The sequence below is a fragment of the Denticeps clupeoides genome, unplaced genomic scaffold, assembly GCF_900700375.1.
Source record: "Denticeps clupeoides unplaced genomic scaffold, fDenClu1.1, whole genome shotgun sequence".
Classification (NCBI taxonomy): domain Eukaryota; kingdom Metazoa; phylum Chordata; class Actinopteri; order Clupeiformes; family Denticipitidae; genus Denticeps; species Denticeps clupeoides.
In genome coordinates, this window is record NW_021629899.1 from 1 (window position 1) to 24,578 (window position 24,578).

The window sequence follows — 24,578 nt, forward strand, 5'->3', positions numbered from 1 at the left end:
ATATGAAAACTTTTCTCTTATCTCCATACAGAGGTCTGAGGACAGTTCCGTGTCTGGAAAAGACTCTAAGGTACGTCGCTGCACCTGTCTGGTCCTCGTCTCCTTTCTCCGCTTTCTCAGAATTGATCCAATCAGAATACAGATTGCAGAGAGGTGGTCGAGCGTGGAGCATTTTAATTTGAGGTGGAGTCCGTGTTCTGTGTCGGATACACGGTTCTAGATGTTTGAGTTTCCTCTCCTTGACCTGGGTGGTTATTTCCTGTCTGTGTTCAGGAGGTGAAGGAAGAAGACGGGACGAGCGAGGTGGATGCGGACGAAGGGATGGAGGTGAAGGAGTGCGGTGAGGGCGACGCAGAGGGATCCTACATGTCTGAGGTGGAGCCGCCGGCGAGTGAGAGCGAGGATGGATATGGCACCAACTCCCAGCGTGGATACACGGCCGACTCAACGGCCAGTAGCCCCGCCTCCTCGCAGTTGTGAGCCCCGCCCGCACCTTCCCTTATTGTTCTGGACATTACCGGCTGTGGTTTTTATTACTAATCACGATCTTCTTCCTCCTCCTTCCAGCTCCATGTGTAGTGAGGATCAGGAAGCCCTCCAGGCTCAGAAGATCTGGAAAAAAGCAATCATGCTGGTGTGGCGGGCAGCAGCCAATCACAGGTCAGCAAATCTCGGTGGGGGTCGAACATGAGTCTCACGATCGATGAATGACGATTGTGCATGGATGCAGGGCAGAACGTAGCTCCGGGGAGGACTTCGTCCACACCGACGTTCGAAATGAACGCCGGGCGCGTTTTTACTGTTTTGTAGCTGCGTTCGATTGGCCGAAAATGTGCAAAAAAAAAAAAAAAAAAAAAACTCACGAGACTCTTGTGTCCCTCGTCGATAGTCGAACCCCAGCGAGACCACTGAAGGTTCTCGCGTCTGGAGAGACGTCGGTCCGTTCAGTTAATTCCTCAGTTAACCCCTCGTTCAGCAGAAAGCACCTAACTTGCCCGGCGGGTGTGTTTTTAAGGTACGCCAGCGTGTTCCTACAACCGGTGTCAGATGACATCGCGCCAGGATACCACAGTATCGTACACAGGTACCCCGCCGCAAATCCCGAAGAAACGCGCTTGGTGAAAAGCTCCGTTTTCATTTGACCTCTCGCGACGAACCTTCCCTTAGGCCGATGGACCTATCAGCCATCAAGAAGAACATCGAGTCCGGCATGATCCGCACCACAGCCGAGTTCCAGCGCGACATCATGCTGATGTTCCAGAACGCGGTGATGTACAACAGCTCGGACCACGACGTCTACCACATGGCGCTGGAGATGCAGCGCGACGTCCTGGAGCAGATCCAGCAGTTCCTGGCCACGCAGCTCATCATGCAGACGACCGAGGCCGGCATCGGGACCAAGAGCCTGCGGGGCCGAGAGAGCACCCGCAAACCGGACGCCAGCGATAAGGTGGGGCACGTGCGCGCCCGGACGTCATACCTATACACACCAGTCGTCCATAATATCAAGTCCCATGGTGCCCGAGGCCAAGAGCCGCGTGTTAGAACTTCACACGTTTACGTTGTCCCCTTCTTGTCCCTGTCTTCAGTTTTTTTTTTTAGCTTATTGACAATTTTTTTTTTGTTGTTGTTAAATTTTTGTGGACGTCCAGACAGCTAGGAGACCTTTAATTTCCTCAGGGCTCCACGTTAGCGGACCTTGTCTCTCTGATCACTCTGCCCACCGCTCGTGACGCCAGAGGAAAAGTTGGCTCGTATTGGATTGTGGAGCTGCAGACCAGTCAGAGTGACCATGCTGACCCGAGTCCAGCACCAAAGGGGCCAAAACCGTTTACCCTCATTTTACCTTCAGCAGGGTCACGTGCCCTGCCACGCGAGTGGTCTTCAGATCTCCGTCCAGTTGAGCATGTGTGGGACATGTCTCGTCTTGCAGGACTTTGGACCAGATACCTGCAGATGTCTAGTGGAGTCCATGCTTCAGTGTTCTGGTGGTGGAAGGTGGACCTGCTCAGTATGAGGCGGGAGGTTTTAATCTTTATTTGAACGCTCTTCACATGTTCATTCCCACAAACGAGGTTGTATGACCAGACTCTTCACAATCAATTCCAGCACATTTCTGTCTTTTTGACCCTTTTTAATCCTCAAGGTAAGAGGCATGTTTCTATAGGTTTATGGGTGGGTGTACGTTGCATGCGGCTATAATCACCTGTGAAGCATCTGTGAGTCTCCATATGTCCCATAAAAAGAACGTTTTATCGCTGTAAATTGTACAAACCGAGCAGGAAAACGGCGTTTCTCCACTGGGTACCAGTCTCCAAAAGCTGATTAATATATAGATTATATATATATAGATTTAATATAATCTGGAATAATTATGCCATTTCCTCGGATATATCGAGACGAGACGTCCGTATGCACGCGCACACACACACACGTACTTACGAACGAACCCTCAGAGCGCAGCCTGTCTGTCCCGTTTCCCCTCGTCTTTCATTTCATCTCTCTGCTTGTGTGTCTCCTCTCTTCCTCTCTTTCTTACTGTGCTGTTTGCCCTCCTGCAGGACTCTGTCCCCATGGCCTCTCCCGCTTTTCTTCTCTCTCTCTTTGTAAGTATCCAGGGCTGCGTGGTCTGGTGTATAAAGCCAGAACACACACTTACACAATGACGAACGAAATGCAATATTGTGACCCTGTTGGGAAAATGTCTCCGCTGCAAATCTTTAGGTCTCCGCCCCCTTTTTTGGCGCACTTCTCCTGTTTATTTCTCCCTTTTTATGCGACAGTCTTTGGGTGTTTTTTTTTTTTTTTTTTTTTTTTTCTTGCTTTTCTGCAGGGCGGCTCTGGCCGACGTGTTCACTGCTGGAAACGTTGCTGTGTTGAACCTGCCGAGTCTCCATTTTAACCGCGTCTGTTTTCTGCCGTTCAGGACGGCGGCACCAGGGGGCGACGCAGCGCCATCGAAGCGGACCTCAAGATGAAGAAGTGACCGGGAGAATGTGGGAGACCGCTCAGCAATTCAGGGAGATTCTGTTCATCAACACAATGACGAATGTACCACCATCATAATAATCATCATCATCATCCTCCTCCTCTTACTCACCCTCACACACGTCATCACATGTTCTACAACAAACACTACCTGGGTCGTGCTGAATATGTGCGAGGACCGAGTTCACACTCCCTTTTAAATAGATATAATAATAATATATACTCTGTACGAAGAAACATTTACTCGCGCTATACGTTACGCAGTTTATTAACACGTACCAATGTAACCTGGTTATGTCAGGAGGGAGGATTTATAATAACCGCTGTAGAATATAATATAATGAGGATGGGAGTGTGATGTGTTGAACGGCGCCCAGACGGTCCACCTCCCCTCTGTAAGGGTCCATTTCAAAATGTCCCTTTTTTATGTGTGTGTGTTTTGTACAGGAAGCAGCCTTGTTAGTGTATATAGTGTTTCTGTTTAATAAAAGTCCCGTTAAATGAACAGCGATGCACCTTGTTAAAATATTTTTTATTTTGCATAATTCACAGGCAAGACCGGCTTGCTCACATTTCCAACCCAGTGTTTTTACAATAAATAAATCAAATCTACAAACCGCACGCACTCAAATTCACAGGTTTAGACATGCAATACGTGACAAACAAAAAGGAACCAAACCGGTTCTAGGTCCCACTCGGGTTCAGACCTTCTCATTTCTCAGTTGAAACTAATATCATGTAGTTAAGTTGTTATAATAAATACTTGTGATGTATTTGTATTAGCAGCCGTATCGGACCCGGACTTCTTCTGGTCCTCGATGCTCAGACTGAGCCCCTGTTCCCTGCCTGGTCCCTCACCAGAGGGAAACTGACTGGAAGCGAGCCTCTGGTCCTGGTCCGAGAACGTTCATGGACCACAGGAACGTGGACGAGTAGAGCTTCCTCTTGACGAGCCCGGTACTCCGGCCGGAGGCGCAGGACCCTGCCGGTCCTGAAGAGGCTCCACAGGCCGGCCAGCTGTCCACGTCCGGGCCGGAGCAGCACGGACACCCTCGAGGTGGCGTGAGCTGCGGTCCACCTCGGCCAGGGTGCCCCAGCTCCTGGAGAGCGTCCGTGGCCTCCAGAAGAAACAGGCGGACGAGGGCGCCCCGCACGCCGCACGGCTCGTCCGCAGACAGGCTCAGGATGTCTGCGGTGATCTGGCCGCTAGCCTGCGGGGGAGCAGCAGCTCCTGGCAGCCCAGGCAGGAGGTCTTGGCCTGGGAGAGGCATCCCTCAATCCGCCTGCTCTAGATCAGCTTCTGAAATGCGGTCTGAGGCCAATTCCAACACAATTAATATAAAGGACCACACATGCAAGCAGCAATGGTTTTATTATTGTAGGTGACAGCCATTAATTTTACATCTAAATTACGGTCGAGAAATACTCGATATAATCCCGATATACTCACCGCTCCGGTCCTCCTCCAGCGCCGGGATCAGCCCCATGTCTCAGCACCATGTCTCCTCTCCATGGGCGCAGGCGCGCTTTATATACGGCGCGGCGCTTCCTCGTTTGCGTCAGCCGCGGAGGCGGGACTTCGTATGGAAGGCCAAGTGGCAAAAATGTGTGAGAGAAGATAACGTCCGACCGGTGAAAATCTTCGGACTCTGACTGTTCCAATTTGCAGTTAGAACGTTGCTCGTCTTCTGAACCCATTTAGGATAGAAGTGAGTTCGCTTAAAGGAAAAATGAAAATGTTTACATGTGAACATATCGGGAGGTTTTGACTTTTTTGTCCTTTCATATGTGAGGAGCAACCGGCGCGTCTTGTTAAATCAGCCGGAGATCACGCAACCGTGCGGCGCATTTCATTCATTTCTGAATACGATCTGAATAAGATCTTAATAGGATCTGTGTAAGATCTGAATAAGATCTAAGTAATATCTGTATAAGATCTGAGTAATATCTGAATAAGATCTGAATAGGATCTGAATAAGATCTAAGTAATATCTGTATAAGATCTGTGTAAGATCTTAATATGATCTGTATGAGATCTGTATAAGATCTGAGTGAGATCTGAATAAGATCTGATTAAGATCTGAATAAGATCTGTGATTCAAAAGATTTTCATTTGATGTGCCACTGTAGCCACGTTTCCGATGTATTTGTTTCGGGTAAATTCCCAGGAATGGGGAAATACTCCACTGACTCTTCTCTGGAAGCATAACGGGGGAATTTCGGGCTTTCCGCGTTATTGGCCAGGCAGGTCGGGGCAGGTTCACACTCGAGTATTTCAGGTCTTATTTAATAATACATATTATTACATAGATATGATACATACATGAGAGAATTCACATAATTAATCCATAAATATAAACTGCCACTAATACCTGACTAGGTATCTGATATGAGAACATTTACATTCACACCCTTATCCAGAGCGCCTTACAACCAGTATTTACAGGGACAGTCCCGCCCTGGATACACTCTGGGTTCAGTGTCTTGCTCGGGGACACGGAGGTAGTTAGGGGGGGTTGAACCTACAACCAGCCTTTTATTGTGACTGTTTTCTGCTGTTGGGATGATTTATCTGACCCCTGACAGGTCATCACCCAGTCGGGTCACGGGGTGTGTTCGTCACAGTAATTACAGTCACTCTTCAGATATTGGACCGGAAAAGCTGGAAGAAATGCTGGCTGCATTTTGCTGTGTTCTGATTGGTCAGTGTCTCCTGTCCTAGGGTGCTAGTAGCCTAGCAGGTACACTCGCCTATGAACCAAAAGACCCAGGTTCAAATCCCACTTACTACCATCGTGTCCCTGAGCAGGACACTTAACCCTGAGTGTCTCCAGGGGGACTGTCCCTGTAACTACTGACTGTAAGACGCTCTGGATAAGGGCGTCTGGTAAATGCTGTAAATGTCCTCAAACACACCTATTCTCATTTTCAGTGACAAAAAGCACCAGTGGATTTAATTGAAGTTATTTTACAAAATCGTGAAATTTCCTGGTTCTCGCCCACCAGCGCTGAACGTGGACTGCGTGAAGACCAGCACGTCAGAGTTCAGAGTTCTCCTCTGGCTCACATCTCAGTGGGCGCGGCGTGTTGCTGATCTGGAGGCTGGGCATGGAGCTCATTGGTCCAGCAGCCCCCAGTGCCAGGTCCAGGGTGGGAGCCAAGCAGACCTCCTCCTTCTGCTGCTGCTGCAGGTGCCGGACGATCTCCGTAGACAGGTAGTGGGGCTCATGGGTACGCTGGTCTAGAGGAGGAGCGTCAGATGTTGCATCAATCTTCTGGATTCGGACTGTTTATTTCTCTAGATCCTGAACGCATCAAGTGACTTTATTTCCCTCACCGTCCAACAGAATCAGCCGGTAGAGGTTCCGGCACTGCAGGGAACTTTCCAGAATGTCCCGCAGGGTCCTGTAGAAAAGGAGGACTTGATGGCGTCTCTGGGCTTCTCCAAACCCAGCGCTGCTCTCATGGGACATCTGGTGGAGGGTCAGCAGTGGCGTGGCGTACTCCAGAACACAGAAATGAGGCTGAAATGCAGAGAGCAGCGACACTGATCAGAAGGGAGGCTCCGCCCTCCCGAGGGCGGAGCTGTGGGTGTGGCCAGATTCCGTCAAACAGGATCATTCTGAAATGCCACAATATCCCTCACATTTCTGGTGAGTCGACAGTATGAATGACGTAAGGTTGTAAAGAGGAAACTCGCCTTCCCCTGAGCGTCCATCACTTTGTAGAGGCTGTTCTTAAAGACCCGCCCCCTGACCCCGGCACGGTCCACCTCCAGAGGGGGCAGGTGAGCGTGGAAGCGGACGTTGGGGTCGTCGACCTCCGGCCGAGAAGAGACGGCGGCGTTGAGGGGAAGCAGGATGTGCAAGCGGGTTGGCCCCGCCCCCTTCAGAACGGCGCCATTTAATTCCTTCAACTTCTCTACACTTTTCTGCAGATCTGCACACAAACACACAAACACTCCTGAAACGAACCCAAACACTAAACCTAAAGAGCAGCGTTGTAAGGCGGGAGATTCCATCTCCATGAGGAGTCATCTTGAAATTGTGTCCCCCTACAAAGAAGGACGATAAATGGGCTGGAGTGCCGAGACGGGAGAGTCGGGTGGGGGTGGGTGACCACTGAATTCCTGTTTCAGGGGTTCGACCCCTCTGGAGAGGTCCAGCTCCCTCTCTGGAGTTCCCTCTAACTTTCTCTACTATTCATTCCAGCCTTCCGTCCCCACGGATTTCCCGGGATGCCGAGTGCTTGGGAATGATGAGTAATGGAAGTGACGTACGCGGCAGGACCAGCTTCAGGTAGCCCAGGTAGAAGGACCAGGCGAGGCCATGTGACACGTTCATCTTCCCCGCCTCGCAGACCTCCGACATCTCCACCGGAGACGGCACCTGCAGGACAGACAACAACAACAACAACATTTATTTCTTATAAAGCCCATAATCACATACAGTACGTCCCAATGGGCTTTGACAGGCCCTACAGTTGACATCCCAACACACTTGACCCTTCTGGACACAAGGAAAAGCTTCCCAAACGTTGGGAAGGAGTGACACAGACAGGGACGCCCTTCCAGGGTAGAGGGCGCCGTCTCTGCAGGTGGTGACGGTTTGTCCAATAAGAAGAAAAATGTTGTCTCTGTACTGGAATAGATTGTAATGCGTGATCTTGGTTCACCGGGCTACAGGAACTGGGACTGTGGGTGCGGTGGGACAGGTGGACACGTCCTGCCTCCGCCACACTCACCTCTAACCTTCTACCTGAACAGCCACGGGTTCCAGTTTCTACACAGTCTGGCTCCTCGCACAAAACTCTGCGGAAACGTGATCTTCCAGTCGGTGGAACCAGCTCACAGTCTGAACTCACCGCCGCAATTTCACTTTTATTAATAGCAGAAATTTGGGAATAAATAACCAAAAAGGCCCCATTTACAGAAACGATCTTTAATCTTCTTACATGCAAAACAACAAAAATGCAAATTTCACACAAATGTGTTTGTAGACTATCTGACTGGATTTAAATGAAATTTGCATTTTTTCTGGGAGGTTTTATCTTCTACAACAGAAGAGAATTAGATCGTACCAGGACAGCGGTGGTCTTCAGCAGCAGGAAACAGGACGCGGAGATGAGGACGTTTAATAGGTCATCACCAGACAGAGGCTCCGCCCTCAACATGAACAGCAGCGCCAGCGCGGACACGCCCACCTGCGCACGGTGACACACACACACACGCAGCATCCGACACACACTGCCGCCGTAGCTGAAACACACATTCAACATGCGTTAATATGCATGTTAATACACACAGCAGGTGGCGTTTTAATACAGAACATATTTTATATAATTTTATATATAATTTTGTGGTAGTAGCCTAGTGGGTAACACACTCGCCTGTGAACCAGAAGACCCGGGTTCAAATCCCACTTACTACCATTGTGTCCCCTGAGCAGGACACTTAACCCTGAGTGTTCTCCAGGGGGGGACTGTCCCTGTAAATACTGATTGTAAGTCGCTCTGGATAAGGACGCCTGGTAAATGCTGTAAATGTAAGTGATTAGTATAAACTCACCGCTGGGGGAGGTGGAAGCACCACTCCTCAGCCACCAGACACACCGTGAGGAGGGTGACCCCGAGGGCGAGGCCGCACAGGGTCAGGTGCACCGTCTTCACGACGAAGGACACCGGCCGTCCCAGCAAGCAGCAGATCAGCGCGAAGATGCCCAGCACCACGCCACACACACGCCGCAGTGTCCCCCGAGGCCGAGGGACCACCGACTCCACGTCTCGGGGCGGCCACATCTGTCAACACACACACACACGTCGAGAAGAAGAAACCAGTCAGACGGTTTTCAAAATAACATGATGCGTCTCGGGGGGACACGCCCGTTTCCAGCAGGGCCTCTACCTGCCGATTACTGGAAACCCCACAGGCCACAAACTCACTCGTTCATTCATTCATCCATTCATTCATTCACCTCCTGCACATAAAAACCCGTTTAACACGTTCTGTACAATCTTTACTCTTCATGCTTTAGATGATGGAGATAAGATTTTACACATTTTACACATTATAAACTCACCCTCCAGCAGGAAACTCCTTCTCCACCGTCTCCTCCTTCTCCACCGTCTCCACCGTCTCCAGCCTCTTCTTCTCTGAGATACTTTCACATTTACTTTCATTTCCCTTCTGTACACACATGGTTTCAGAAGAAGCGCCACCTACTGGGGGACTACAGTGACACACACACACACACACAAATCCAATAAAGCACATTGACTTGAATTGAGATAGAGACTGCAGCTGAATATTTTGTATTGTATTGTTCTTAATTCACATTAATTGGTTGGTTGGTTTTGTGCTGGTGAAGTAAACCTTTCCTCGTGTGATAATGGGGTGCAGTATGAAGCAGGTTTCTGGTAACTTGGTGACATGAGGATTTAAATAAACGTGCATATGGAACAAGATTTGAAATTTTATTTAAATTATATTGAATTCAAATCTCCTTCCATCATACTATTATCCACAACATATCTTCCAAATAAGACATCTTATTCTGTTTCTGTACTGCTCTGAATAAAACCTCACACATCTCACTCTTTACTGTTCTACAACTATTGAGGACCACTGGTACCCTACAATTTATTTAGTCTTAATGCATTTATAAATGTATAATTTAATTATCCCAGTTTCTTTCTCCAGTCTGATCTAATGATAGAATCTATGGATTTGTTAAAGTTAATGCAACATGCTTCCAGATGTTCTCAAAACACTGGACCTTTTTACTGACCTTCTTACTGTTAAAGGATCCTCAGCTCGTACCTGGGCTCTCGTGAAAAAAGATGGATTTACATAATCATGAAGTATTGGTTCATTTGTCAATGTCACATTGTGTGTAAGGAACTTGATTCGTGGTGCCGCTGGAGAAAATGGCTGCTCCTAGTACACAGCCCTGTGGGACTCCGCCCAGTAGAGGTGGATCCAGATGATTGTCAGCTGCATCTGAGGCTGATGATACAGACTTTGCTATGGAAATTATGGTATCACAAATGTGTGCTGAGGATTCAAGTAGCCACATGACCCCAAAAGAAATGCTAGACCATGTTAATGGATGCTGTTTTTCAAGATCAGTTCATTTAAACGCGAAACGACTGTAAAGGTTCATGCATATTTTATTCAGTAGTAAAAAAGTAACCCATACAGCATGCTTACACCTTCTTTACAGCAGGGAGTCATAAAGATGCCTCAACTTATCACCAAAAAAGAGAAAAACAAAAAAAAAAAAAAATCACAAAAAATCAGTGAGCTCTCAAAGCAAAGCACAGAAGACCAAACAAGAGTGGGGAAATAATGGAAAAAGCTGAACATTTTAGAATATCATCATTATAATATTAATAATAATAATAATAATAATGGGAATATATAACAGGAAATTGTTTTTCTTAAAATGTGGAAACATGTTAAGCTTCTTTTTTTTTTTGCTTTGCGTCAGAAATGGTCCATGCAATCATGCTCCAGCAATCTGGATATTTGTTCACAGAAAATATTAATATTCATTCACACAATCCATCAATTCTGTACATAAACTGAGAAAATGTTTTAGTATCTGTACAGCAAAAGTTCAAAATAATATTCAAATACAAAAAAAATGAGAAATAAAAACAGCCAATAATAATAATGACAAATAAAGTTGCCTGCCCAAAATAGATTATATACAAAATAAAAGTCCTGCTTCATCACTGTAGAACAGGAAAAACCACCATATTTCTACTCTGGGAACAGTAAGCCTCCTTCTTCCTACACTGATCCAGGATCAGTCTGAGGACTCACTGCCAGCCATTTGGAAACAAAACCAAAGACTTTTTAAGATCTTATTACGCTTTGCATGAAAACGTCTAATGATGTCTGAGTCTCCAAAAATCACCAGTTTATTACAGGTTTCTTGTAAACCTTTTTTTTTTTTTAGCTTGCATGATCAGAAATACAACCTCTGCTCTGAAGAAGCTTCCCCTCAGAGAGGTTCAATGAAATCTGAAGTCATATTTAAGATGGAATTAGTTCAGTACGCAGCGCTGCATTTCGATTAAAGAACAAAGAGCAGATACGGTGTCTCCACACAGACTGGATGAGTGAGGCATTGTGGGTAATGTGCTCTGGTCTCTATTTATGACCAGCACATTCATTTGTTTGAGAGAATAAATTCTCAGGTTGTTATTAGATGCTTTATCTTAAAATGCCATAATAAATAACTTGGTGAAGATAGAATATGAAGCTTTATGAAGCAACATTTGCAGACACACCTACACCCTCACAAACCGCATCATAATCTATCTGTGTAACGTAACTTCCATTAATAAAATCAATGCGACACACACCCACACATACACAATCCTCTCATAATCGCAGCATACAAACAGTAATTCAGATTATTATTCTTTAAAAGCAAATGATACACACACACACACACACACACACACACACACACACACACTCATATTAATCTCATATAAAGATCGGAGCGTGATGTTATTGTGGCGAGAGGTGGGGAGGGCGGAGTCACTGGATATTGCTGTTGCCGTCGGTGCCGTTGGGCTCGTTGGCGTTGAGGCGGATGCTGGACAGGACGTCTCGGCGGGGGGGCATGCGCTCGTTTATACGGTCCAGACCTTTGGCCTCCTCAAAACTGGTGATCTTATGTTGTGGGGAGAAACCACGGATGGCTGCAGGAGAGAGAGAGAGAGGAGAATGTAACTAAACACTGTCTACGTACAACACACACACACACAAAAAAAACATTGTCTCACACACACACACACACACACACTTGACCAAGACGACACTACACACAAAGTACAACACACTCACAGAGAAGCTTTTAGGAGTTTCATGTCAGACAGATGTGTGTGTGTGTGTGTGTCAGTAATGTGCTGTTAATATATGTTATTATGGATAAATAACATATAAATAACAAGTGGGTGGTAGTAGCCTAGTGGGTAAGACACTTGCCTGTGAACCAGGAGACCCAGGTTCAAACCCCCCAGGTTCAAGTCCCTGAGCAGAACACTTAACCCTGAGTGTCTCCGGGGGGGACTGTCCCTGTAACTACTGATTGTAAGTCGCTCTGGATAAGGGCGTCTGATAAATAATGTAAATTATAAAATTATATGTATTGCTGTAATATCTTTGTGTTTGATATTACGACATGAAATCCACACGATTAGTCCTTGTTTATAACAATGATCTTCATCATTAGATTTGATATAATGATTATATAGTGAGTGTGAGTGTGTTAATGTGATTAGTGTGAGTGTGTGTGTGTATTTAGTGTGAGTGTGTGTGTGCGTGTTTAGCATGAGTGTGTGTTTGTGTGTTTTTAGAGTGTATGTTTTTAGAGTGTGTATGTGTGTTCAGTGTGTGTGTGTGTGTTTTTAGAGTGTGTGTATGCGTGTTAAGTGTGAGTGTGTGTGTGTGTGTGTGTGTGTTTTTAGAGTGTGTGTATGTGTGTTAAGTGTGAGTGTGTGTGTGTGTGTGTGTGTGTGTGTGTGTGTGTTTAGTGTGATGGTGTTAGTGTGTGTCTAGAACACAGGTGTGATGTCCCAGCCAATGACATTCCCATCTGTGGCCACGCCCCGCTGGGTAAATCTGGGTAATAGCCGCAGGCGTTAGCATCAGCGACCGTGCGCTAGCTGCCCGGCTAGCGGTCGTTATGCAACCCCGTTTGGTGCGGCGGCAGAAGCACACGCAGCGGCCGGGCAGTTTACCTTCGCCGTCCTCATCCGCCGTCTCCACAGCTTCTATGGCCTCAATGGTTGCTGGGAGGAGGGACAGAGACACGGAGAGACAGAGAGAGGAGGAGGCCGGCAGCAGTTACACTCACAGCCTTTAGCTATGGAGGCTAGTTAGCAGTTAGCGTTAGCCACTAGCCTTTAGCGGCAGTGCTTGTTAGCTTGTTAGCTGAGGGTGAAAGTTAATCAGCAAGAGAAGACAGGGGGACAAAGAGGGAGGAGGAAAGGACATCTTACCGCTCTGTAGTGTCTGTTTGCCTCCAGACAGAACCCCACTGGGCAGCATCCCAGTTGGGGTTAAACCTTTCAGGGTCAGAACATTCTCACTCTCCTCCCTACGACACACACACAGCATGTTAATCTCAAGGAACGTTCCCCAAAATACATGTTGTCTCCAATAGACCCAACTCGGTCCCATTGCAAAAACGTAAATACATACACAAATAAAAACCGTTTACTGGTCTTATAGAGACCCAAATTAACCCACATTAATAACAACCATATGTGACTAAGATGTCAAGCATTGTCAGATGAACGTTTTGTATGATTAAATATACTCAAATATGATTTCAAGTGGGGGAAAATGAGTTTAAAGACGTGCTCTTCGATCCTCATACACAACACACGTGAATACTCACCGTAAGACCGAGAACATCTTGGCCATTTTGCCAATAGCCCGGATCTTGTTCCTGATCACCTCTTTACGTGCTGCAGCTGCACTGGCTAATGGTGAGCAAAGAATATTAAAACCAACCAAACACACACACACACACACACACACACACACACTATGGAAACATCTTACCATCAAAAATTTCATCTCCATCATTCATGAGTTCATCGTCAGAGCAGATGCTCAGCACGTTCACCAGCATCTCGGTCACTGTGGAGCAAAGCAAGGTCCATGTATGAGGTCCATCTAAGGTCCATGTGTGTGTGTTTGTGTGTGTGTGTGTGTGTGTGATTTCACCTTTTTCTCCAACAAAAGGCAGGGACCAGGTGAAGACGTCCATGAAATTGGGCAGCCAGTATGGATGTGGAGAGCAGTTAAACTGACGAATGTTCATCACGTTATTCTCATACTTCAGAACAGCAGCTAAATCAAACAGAAATAACAGAACACGCAAACACACAATTCAACAAAAACTGTACACACACACACATGAAGGTTCATCTGTGTGCATGTAGAGGTGAACTCTGACCTTTGTTATTGTAAACGTCCAGGTAGTTTGGAGCTGAGAAGATGGTGATTAGGGAGGGGAATCCTGTGGTTTGGCTCTTACGGTACATGCGGTAACTTTATAAACACACACACACACACACACACACACACACTTAGATATGCTGTAACTTTATTCATTTATTTGAACTAGAACCAGGGCGGCGCTTACCCAGCATCCTGTGCTTCATGTGCTCTGATGATGGACAAGAGATTGTTGGTCTGCAGAAACTCACACACGGCCGGGTAACTATGGAGACACACAGATCAGACAAACGTGACGCCCCTGGAGTTCATCCTCAGTTTTTAATTCCGTTTTCTGAGTTTGAAACAGACTGATTTATCCTGCGTGTGTGAACATCCATCTACACAAGATTGTAGAAGTCGGTCTTCATTCCTGCCACAAGGTGGCAGTGGTGCGTTAACAGAGCCTGGCCAAGGACCAACGGGAATCCAGGAGAGGTGGCAGGTAGGGTTGCCAACCGTCCGGGACATCCCGGACATCCCGGAATACGCGTGATTTAGCTCCAGTGCCGAATTCTAATCACAGCCTCGCTGGCCAATAACTGATTCAGGGGTGTCACATCCTGCGAGACAACTTTATATAGATCTATTATCTTGGCCCGGCGATATAAAGCGCTAATAACACAAAAACTACATTTACATTTACAGCATTTACCTGACGCCCTTATCCAGAGCGACTTACAATCAGTAGTTACAGGGACAGTCCCCCCAGGAACAATTTAGGGTTAAGTGTCTTGCTCAGGGACACAATGGTAGTAGTGGGATTCGACCCCGGGTCTTCTGGTTCATAGACGAGTGTGTTACCCACTAGGCTACTACCACCCTACAGATCCCACAATGCAGCGCTTCAGTTGCCTTGCTGAACGTCACCTTTACCCTCCAGCTGAATCTGCACAGGACCAGTTTCCACCGGGGATACCAAGTAAAATTCACCTCCACCTATATAAAGAGACTTCGGACGGTGCTTGGGACGTCCCCAGGGTCTGCTAGGCCCTTACTCTTTTGGGAGGTCCCCAGGGTCCCGTTGGGGATCTCATTCATGTGTCTTGTTGCTTTGTGTGATAGAGCCTTTGTTGTTAGCCTGTGTTAGCCTGTTAGCTTCATGTACAGCCCTGTTCGTTAACGTTTGTGTGTGTTTGAGTCGTCCCCGCTGGACCGTCCCTTCCTTTAGGCTGTACTGATGCTGGTTAGCTGTGCTGAGTCCGCTGTTTTATTCTACCTGTTAGCTCACTGGATATAAAAGCACTGTTTGTACGCTTCGTTTGGTTCTTAGACCCCTACACTTAGGAACGTGACCACGTGGACTTCATTTTCCTCACCTGTAGAAGTAGGAACAGCCTCTGACTGAGTTGTGACAAAAGTACTCCTGAGTCTTCTCATTTCCAAAGTCTTCCAGGGGGTCCGACCACAGCAGGTCACACATCGGCCCGAAGGCTGGGGGCTCCTTAAACCGGTCCAGCTGAGAGAGACAGAGGGGAGGACAGCAGACGATTTTCATGCACGGACTAGACATGCAGGCCAGCGTTTGTGGCGTCTTTTACCTTCTTGATGTCGTCCAGCGTGTGGATCTCGGGTGAAAGGCCACCATGGACACAGAGGAACTGCTGGTTCATGAGGGCCGCGAGCGGGAGGCAGTCGAACGCATCCATACAGGAGTCGTACACCTGCTCAGAGTACTTAATCTTACCTGGAACAGAGAGAGGAGACATCTCCCATCGCTCCTGGAGGCCAGTCACAGACCCTTTTTTTACTGGTTTTAGACCTTTTATAACCTCCTCGTGTCAACATGGTGTTGCCACAATTGTCCAAAATGGCAAAAAACTGCAACTATTCTCAACAAGCAGTCATTAGCAGAATATTAAAACCCGCGTCTCCGCCCTCTGTGCTTTTTACACGCCTTGTTCCTTGTTGGCAGACAGGAGTAGGAGTGAAAATGTCGGGTTGCTTTTCACATGTGGATTCTGCATGAATTAGCAGATTGTGTGTGTGTGTGTGTGTGTGTGTGTGTTCCGCTGCTACTACACTCAGTCCTGCCCATCTGTTCAACATCCCAACTCGAACCGACACCGTCAGCGGCAGGAAGTGTTTGGAACGTTGGACTCACATTCCTGTTTGAAGGTGAAGTATTCTGTTAAATGTCTGCACTCGTGGTTTCCACGCAGGAGAAATATGGTCTTGGGGTAGAGGCTCTTCAGCGACCATAGATACAACACACACTGCCGGAGAGGACACACACACACACATCACGTACACGAATTCACACAGTGTTAGACCTTCTCTACAGGTCTACTAAAACACAGGCTACACAGAGTCTCTGTCTTACTAATATGTGCAACGTTCACCTCGATGCTGAAGTAGCCTCGGTCCACGTAGTCCCCCAGGAAGAGGTATCTAGTGGTGGCAGGAGATCCACCCACTTCAAATAACTTCATCAGGTCAAAAAACTGCCCGTGGATATCACCACACACTGGTCCAGAGCGCGCACACACACACACACACACACACACACACACACACACACACCATGGTCAGATTCAGGAGTCACTATCAAGTATAAAATACTTATTAATCAAAGATACAAACGTCCAGCACAGCACAGGGCGACACGGTGAAACGCGTCCTTTGTATTTAAGTGAAAGTGAAGTGATTGTCACATGTGATACACAGCAGCACAGCACACAGTGCACACGGTGAAATTTGTCCTCTGCATTTAACCATCACCCTGAGTGAGCAGTGGACACCATGACAGGCGCCCGGGGAGCAGTGTGTGGGGACGGTGCTTTGCTCAGTGGCACCTTGGCAGATCGGGATCTGATTACGGGGCCACTTCCCTAACCGCTAGGACACCACTGTCCCTAACGGGGAGCAGTGAGTGGGGACGGGACCTTCAGTCGGGACCTTCCGGTTACGTGCTAGGCCACCACTGCCCCGATGGATTAGCCACAACCATCACTTATACTGTACAGCTCCTTTTATTCCACTGCTTACATTTACATTTACAGCATTTACCAGATGTCCTTATCCAGAGCGACTTACAATCAGTAGTTACGGGGACAGTCACTCAGGGTTAAGTGTCCTGCTCAGGGACACGATGGTAGTAAGTGGGGTTTGAACCTGGGTCTACTGGTTCATAGGCGGGTGTTACCCGCTAGGCTACTACTAGCACTGCTGGTCCTAACGTCACGTCATGAAGACACGTTACTTTCAGAAGGTCTTCGCCTTCGTAGCGAACTATAAAACGTGTAAATGGACCAGTGTGTGTCGGTCATTATGCTGCCATATGTAGCATCATTTCATTTTCATGCTGCCCGTCCGCCCGTGTGGATGGTTGGCAGCAACGCATTCAGCACACTGGGCATTCAGACAGGGAGTGTGTGTGTGTGTGTGTGTGTGTGTGTGTGTGTGTGTGTGTGTGAGAGAGAGATTCTTGGCCCACTAAATCTCTCCTGGTGAGAGATGAGTCGCAAACTCTGTTGCCATGGCGGCACATTTCCTGGATATGAAGGGTACCTGTGTGTCCATGTGACTTCGCCTCCTGCACGGCCTCTCCTGCTCTTTTTATTTAGAATATGATGAAGTAACGTAGTAAAACGTAGTGAAACGTTCAGACACTCGAACGCTGATACCAAGCTGTTCTTGATGAATACAGTAACCGTTTCAACCAAAGCGAGAAATGAGCTTCAGGTGGGAACCGCTAATTAGAACCTGTGGCCCTGGGGGTCACCGGTGGCACCTTGACTGAGGTTAACAGTGGTAGTAGCCTAATGGGTAACACACCCGCCTATGAACCAGAAGACCCAGGTTCAAACCCCACTTACTACCATCATGTCCCTGAGCAGGACACTTAACCCTGAGTGTCTCCAGGGGGGGACTGTCCCTGTAACTACTGACTGTAAGTTGCTCTGGATAAGGGAGCCTGGTAAATACTGTAAATGTAAATGTAAATGGTTTGGGGGACATGGAGGGAACCCGTTACTGTGCACACGTAACGGGGTCATTTTAAATATTGATCATGAAGTGAAAGTGAAGTGATTGTCATTGTGATACACAGCAGCACAGCCCACGGTGACACAGTGAAACGTGTCCTCTGTATTTAGCCGTCACCCTCGGTGAGCAGTGGGCACCATGACAGGTGCCCGGGGAGCAGCGTGTGGGGACGGGACCTTCATCAAGGGGACCTCAGTGGCACCTTGGCGGCTCGGGACTTGAACCCGCAACCTTCTGATTACGGCGCCGCTTCCTTAACCGCTAGGCCACCACTGACCCCGCGTTGCTACTTCTTAACATCGTTGGCACCGTAACAACCAGCAGGCCGAGTGTAATGCTTCTATACGGGGCTGATTAGTACAGTATTAGTAGTATTGTAGTAATGAAATGTGCAGTAACCGGATCAATACTACCAGAACTAGGCCGTGCTCAACCATAATCTAACCACCAATCTTCAACAAGCACGTCCTCTCCACCTGGTTCTGCCTTCAGAAGTAATAATCAGTCGAGTGAACCTGTGACCGGAGCCTCGATGTCCAGGATGGTCTTCTCCTGCCGCAGAATGGCCGCGCCCTCGTTGATGATGCGCAGGGCCACCATCTCCTCCAGACGCCCCTCTTTGGTCAGGTGGGCCTTGAGCAGGTCGACTCGCGGCCGTCCCTCCCCATCAAAGACCTCCTTCATGGTGAGCCGGTGACTCAGAGGAAACGGCACCGCTGGAGAAGCAGATTCAAGCATACGGACTTATTTTCACACACACAAGCGTGCTTGAAGATACATCTACCACGGTTCCAGTGGTCATTTCACCACAAATCAGACTGGGCTGAACTGACGCGGAGAAGATCCTGCTCAATCGGGCTGAATGCTCCTCATCTGGAGAACTTCAGAGACAACAGCAGTGGCAGCTCCATCCATCACGCTCGCCATAAACACAAAGATGGCCGCGTTTAGGTGTGAGGTTTCAGAGCAGGACTCTCACACACACACACACACACACTCACACACACTCACACACACTCACACAGTCCTATATTAGCCATACAGTATAGTTATTCAACATGCTGCACGCTGGTGTACACCTTGTTTATATAGTTCAGGTTCTACAACCACACGTCACCACCACGACACCACTAATAATAATAATAATAATAATAATAATAATAATAATACATTCATTTCTCTAACGCCTCACAAGATGCTCAATTCCTCATTACTGCTGAACATAAACAAGAATTGAACAGTATGGAGACAGAATGGATGGAGATGATGATGTCAGCAGCAGTTTGGGTGTCTGTACATTATCAAGGTCATCAAACTGGGACTGTTTGACCTTGACCTCCCGATACACTCACCTACCTACACACACACACACACACACACACACACACACACACACACACACACACACACACACACACACACACACACACAATGAGAACCACATGACTGGTGATCCGGCTTTCAGAAAACCCCAACGTCCCCTGACAAACACACACACACACACACACACACACACAATAGCAGAGGCTCTAAGCTGAAGAGGATTGTTCTGCCGGGGCCCCAACAGAACTAACACAGATAATGACCCAGAATCACCAGAACACCAGGAGAAAGTAGGACGCTGGCAGCCCCCCGTACCCCAGAGGTACGGAGGAGGAACTCATTCAGGTCACAGCTGTGATACCGCCTCGCTCCACCCGACATGCACCACCCACCGAACTGAGGCGTCCTGTACAGCATTTACACCACCCGCCATACTACACCGTCCTATACAGTACTAACACCACCCGCCATACTACATTACCTACACAGCTCATACTGCACCGTCCTATACAGCATTTACACCACCCACCATACTGCACAGTCCTATACAGCATTTACACCACCCGCCATACTGCACAGTCCTATACAGCATTTACACCACCCGCCATACTGCACAGTCCTATACAGCATTTACACCACCTGCCATACTACATTACCTACACAGCTCATACTGCACCGTCCTATACAGCATTTACACCACCCGCCATACTACATTACCTACACAGCTCATACTGCACCGTCCTATACAGCATTTACACCACCCGCCATACTACATTACCTACACAGCTCATACTGCACCGTCCTATACAGCATTTACACCACCCACCATACTGCACAGTCCTATACAGCATTTACACCACCCGCCATACTACATTACCTACACAGCTCATACTGCACCGTCCTATACAGCATTTACACCACCCGCCATACTACATTACCTACACAGCTCATACTGCACCGTCCTATACAGCATTTACACCACCCACCATACTGCACAGTCCTATACAGCATTTACACCACCCGCCATACTACATTACCTACACAGCTCATACTGCACCGTCCTATACAGCATTTACACCACCCGCCATACTACATTACCTACACAGCTCATACTGCACCGTCCTATACAGCATATACACCACCCACCATACTACACCGTCCTATACAGCATTTACACCACCTGCCATACTGCACCGTCCTATACATCATATACACCACCCACCATACTACACCGTCCTATACAGTACTAACACCACCCACCATACTGCACCATCCTATACAGCATTTACACCACCCGCCATACTGCACCGTCCTATACAGCATATACACCACCCACCATACTGCACCATCCTATACAGCATTTACACCACCTGCCATACTGCACCGTCCTATACAGCATTTACACCACCTGCCATACTGCACCGTCCTATACATCATATACACCACCTGCCATACTGCACCATCCTATACAGCATTTACACCACCTGCCATAATGCACAGTCCTATACAGCATTTACACCACCTGCCATACTACATTACCTACACAGCTCATACTGCACCGTCCTATACAGCATATACACCACCCGCCATACTACATTACCTACACAGCTCATACTGCACCGTCCTATACAGCATTTACACCACCCGCCATACTGCACCATCCTATACAGCATTTACACCACCTGCCATACTACATTACCTACACAGCTCATACTGCACCGTCCTATACAGCATTTACACCACCTGCCATACTACATTACCTACACAGCTCATACTGCACCGTCCTATACAGCATTTACACCACCCGCCATACTACACCGTCCTATACAGCATATACACCACCCACCATACTGCACAGTCCTATACATCATATACACCACCCACCATACTGCACCGTCCTATACAGCATATACACCACCCGCCATACTGCACAGTCCTATACAGCATATACACCACCCACCATACTGCACAGTCCTATACATCATATACACCACCCACCATACTGCACCGTCCTATACAGCATATACACCACCCGCCATACTGCACAGTCCTATACAGCATTTACACCACGCGCCATACCGCACCGTCCTATACATCATATACACCACCCGCCATACTGCACCGTCCTATACAGCATATACACCACCCGCCATACTGCACCATCCTATACAGCATATACACCACCCGCCATACTACATTACCTAAACAGCTCATACTGCACCGTCCTATACAGCATTCACACCACCCGCCATACTACACCGTCCTATACAGTACTAACACCACCCACCATACTGCACCGTCCTATACAGCATTTACACCACCCGCCATACTACATTACCTACACAGCTCATACTGCACCGTCCTATACAGCATTTACACCACCCGCCATACTACATTACCTACACAGCTCATACTGCACCGTCCTATATAGCATTTACACCACCCGCCATACTGCACAGTCCTATACAGCATTTACACCACCCACCATACTGCACAGTCCTATACAGCATTTACACCACCCGCCATACTGCACAGTCCTATACAGCATTTACACCACCCGCCATACCGCACCGTCCTATACAGCATTTACACCACCCGCCATACTGCACCGTCCTATACAGCATATACACCACCCGCCATACTGCACCATCCTATACAGCATTTACACCACCCACCGTACTGCACTGTTCTATACAGTATTTACACCATCCGCCATACTACACAGTCCTATACAGTATTTACACCACCCACCATACTGAACCCACCATACTGCTCATACTACACCGTCCTATACAGCATTTACACCACCCACCGTACTGCACTGTTCTATACAGTATTTACACCATCCGCCATACTACACAGTCCTATACAGTATTTACACCACCCACCATACTGAACCCCACCATACTGCTCATACTACACCGTCCTATACAGCATTTACACCACCCACCGTACTGCACTGTTCTATACAGTATTTACACCATCCGCCATACTACACCGTCCTATACAGCATTTACACCACCCGCCATACTGCACAGTCCTATACAGCATTTACACCACCCGCCATACTGCACCATCCTATACAGTACATTTACATTTTTTTTACATTTACCGCATTTATCAGATGCCCGTATCCAGAGCGACTGACAATCAGTAGTTACAGGGACAGTCCCCCCCTGGAGCAATTTAGGGTTAAGTGTCTTGCTCAGGGACACAATGGTAGTAAGTGGGATTTGAACCTGTGACTCTGTAGTCTTCTGGTTCATAGGCAAGTATGTTACCCACTAGGCTACTACCACAGTACTAACACCACCCACCATACTGCACCGTCCTATACACCACCCAGTACACTACACCGTCCTATACAGCATTTACACCACCCACCATACTGCACCGTCCTATACACCACCCAGTATACTACACCGTCCTATACAGCATTTACACCACTCACCATACTGCACCGTCCTATACAGTTGTAACACCACCCAGTTATTACAGCAATAAATCTACATCATGTACCATCCAGACTGTACAAAATAGAATGTCTTCTGAAATTGAGATTATTTGGGAAATCGCTGATTGTGCAAAGTAAGTAGATCACAGTTCCTCAATAATGTTGATAACTTGAGGGAATCTGCAAACAAGTTGACACAGAGCTGCTGCACCAGGTTCTACATCGTGCCCACCCAGCAGCTCCACCTGGTGTGTGGAGTTGGAGACTAGTCCAGCGGTCCCACAGAAGGTCACGTCGTCTTCACTAAAAGACAGCAGCGCGGACCACCAAACCTTCATTACCCGCCAGCTCCTGCCTCTCCTCTCTACCATCCAGATGTTCTTACAGCGATGGGGCCTGGTTATACTTCACCAGGTCTTCTGTACAGGCGTACAGTAACCAGCGAAGAGAAAGAAAACCAACTGGCCACGGTCTCTCTCAAAAAGCCACCGGTGGGTTTAGATTAGAGCTGCTGGCATTTCGTTTTGACGCTTTTATGTAATGAAATAGCCGGCGGCTCAAATGTCAGCAATTACTCTGAAAAGAACAACAACGAATGATCAGGAATGATCTCTCAGGATTACAGCGCCGTGGCTATCCTGGACTCTAATCCTGCAGCATCACTCTCACCTAAATCCATCCATCCATCCATCCATCCATCCAGGTGCAAACAGCAAGTAAAACACATCGTTTCTTCTGCAGAGCATTCGATCATGGCACCCAGTGAAGAGTCCTGATGGTGCCCACTCACACGTGCCCAGGTCCACCCTGCTGGCCAGAGGTGAGATGTTGCTCCAGCTGCAGGGTGCGGGTCTCTAATAAAGTGTCCATCTGAGGTCCACGCGTCGTTGGACGTTTATATAGGCCGCCCCGCAGCAGGCATCATCATCATCATCATCATCATCATCACCATCACCATCACCATCCTCATCCTCAAACTGCGCGCCAACCCACCAACGCACGGACGTTTTCTACCTTTAAGTCTTCCTTTGGCTGTCATCCTGATCCTGCCAGGAATGTAGCATTGGAGCGGGATGCTTAATCTCTGCTTCTCTCCTTCTCTCTCCCGCAGATGCGCGTAGCCGACCGAGCAGCACTGCGCATGCGCGGCGCAGCCGAGTCCAGGCGACGCGCCGCGACGGTGCTGCTGATGCTGCGTGCCGCGTCACACGGTGGTTCCCGTCCGTCTGTCCGTTCCGACGATCCGCAGAATGGATCGCAAATCAAAGTAATTACCGAGAACATGCACGTCCAATATAGTCACACCTGGTACAGGCCCCGCCCACAAGCTCACGTTTTAAACACGGATTCACGTGCAGGCAAATCAGCGATGGGGGACTGACATTTCGCTTTTACCTTTTTATTCGGAAAATGTATTATTATTTCGGTTGTAGAGTCACATGGCAGCATCGTTTTATATTCAAAAGTTTCTTTGCCTGTGTTTGTCATTAATGAATAATTCGACAACATGAAATAATGCAGATGTATATACACGTTTAAAATGCTGACGTATAATACAAAAACAGTTGGGATAATTATGAGAATTAAAGTATGACCGAATGAATCTCGTGTTCTCGCGATAGTTGTGCTACGTCTGTGAATATCCGTCCGCGCGTGTAAAACTTCCTCTCTTCTGAGGTATTTACTACATCTGTCATCGTCAATTTCATGTTCTGAAGCCATAGTAGACGAGCGCCTACGTTTGTAAAAATGATTAATAAATTATGCTTTGAAAACAGACGTTTAAAGGAAGCTCATACACAC

The 24,578-nt window shown here is 47.7% G+C and overlaps 3 protein-coding genes across 3 annotated transcripts; 1 reads left to right on the top strand and 2 right to left on the bottom strand.

Annotated features, from left to right (window-relative positions):
• The first annotated feature begins 39 nt into the window (after positions 1-39).
• Positions 40-3,493, top strand: LOC114776774 (bromodomain-containing protein 8-like). The gene is made up of 7 exons (XM_028966869.1): positions 40-70; positions 274-476; positions 568-660; positions 1,016-1,084; positions 1,168-1,450; positions 2,562-2,606; positions 2,927-3,493. The coding sequence occupies exons 2-7, from the start codon at positions 322-324 to the stop codon at positions 2,984-2,986; spliced, it is 705 nt and encodes a 234-aa protein (XP_028822702.1). The 5' UTR covers positions 40-70; positions 274-321; the 3' UTR covers positions 2,987-3,493.
• A 2,344-nt stretch (positions 3,494-5,837) lies between these two features.
• On the bottom strand, positions 5,838-9,226 carry LOC114776778 (stimulator of interferon genes protein-like). The gene is made up of 7 exons (XM_028966876.1): positions 9,066-9,226; positions 8,555-8,784; positions 8,068-8,245; positions 7,268-7,376; positions 6,689-6,927; positions 6,326-6,512; positions 5,838-6,229 (listed from the first exon to the last, which is right to left on the bottom strand). The coding sequence occupies exons 2-7, from the start codon at positions 8,782-8,784 to the stop codon at positions 6,027-6,029; spliced, it is 1,146 nt and encodes a 381-aa protein (XP_028822709.1). The 5' UTR covers positions 9,066-9,226; the 3' UTR covers positions 5,838-6,026.
• A 1,222-nt stretch (positions 9,227-10,448) lies between these two features.
• On the bottom strand, positions 10,449-24,531 carry LOC114776771 (serine/threonine-protein phosphatase 2B catalytic subunit alpha isoform-like). The gene is made up of 14 exons (XM_028966864.1): positions 23,790-24,531; positions 18,514-18,714; positions 16,354-16,478; positions 16,116-16,227; positions 15,553-15,698; positions 15,331-15,470; positions 14,160-14,237; positions 13,971-14,065; positions 13,739-13,864; positions 13,574-13,651; positions 13,407-13,491; positions 13,006-13,103; positions 12,745-12,795; positions 10,449-11,703 (listed from the first exon to the last, which is right to left on the bottom strand). Exons 1-14 carry the CDS (start codon positions 23,812-23,814, stop codon positions 11,540-11,542), a joined length of 1,524 nt encoding a protein of 507 aa, XP_028822697.1. The 5' UTR covers positions 23,815-24,531; the 3' UTR covers positions 10,449-11,539.
• Between the last annotated feature and the right edge of the window lie 47 nt (positions 24,532-24,578).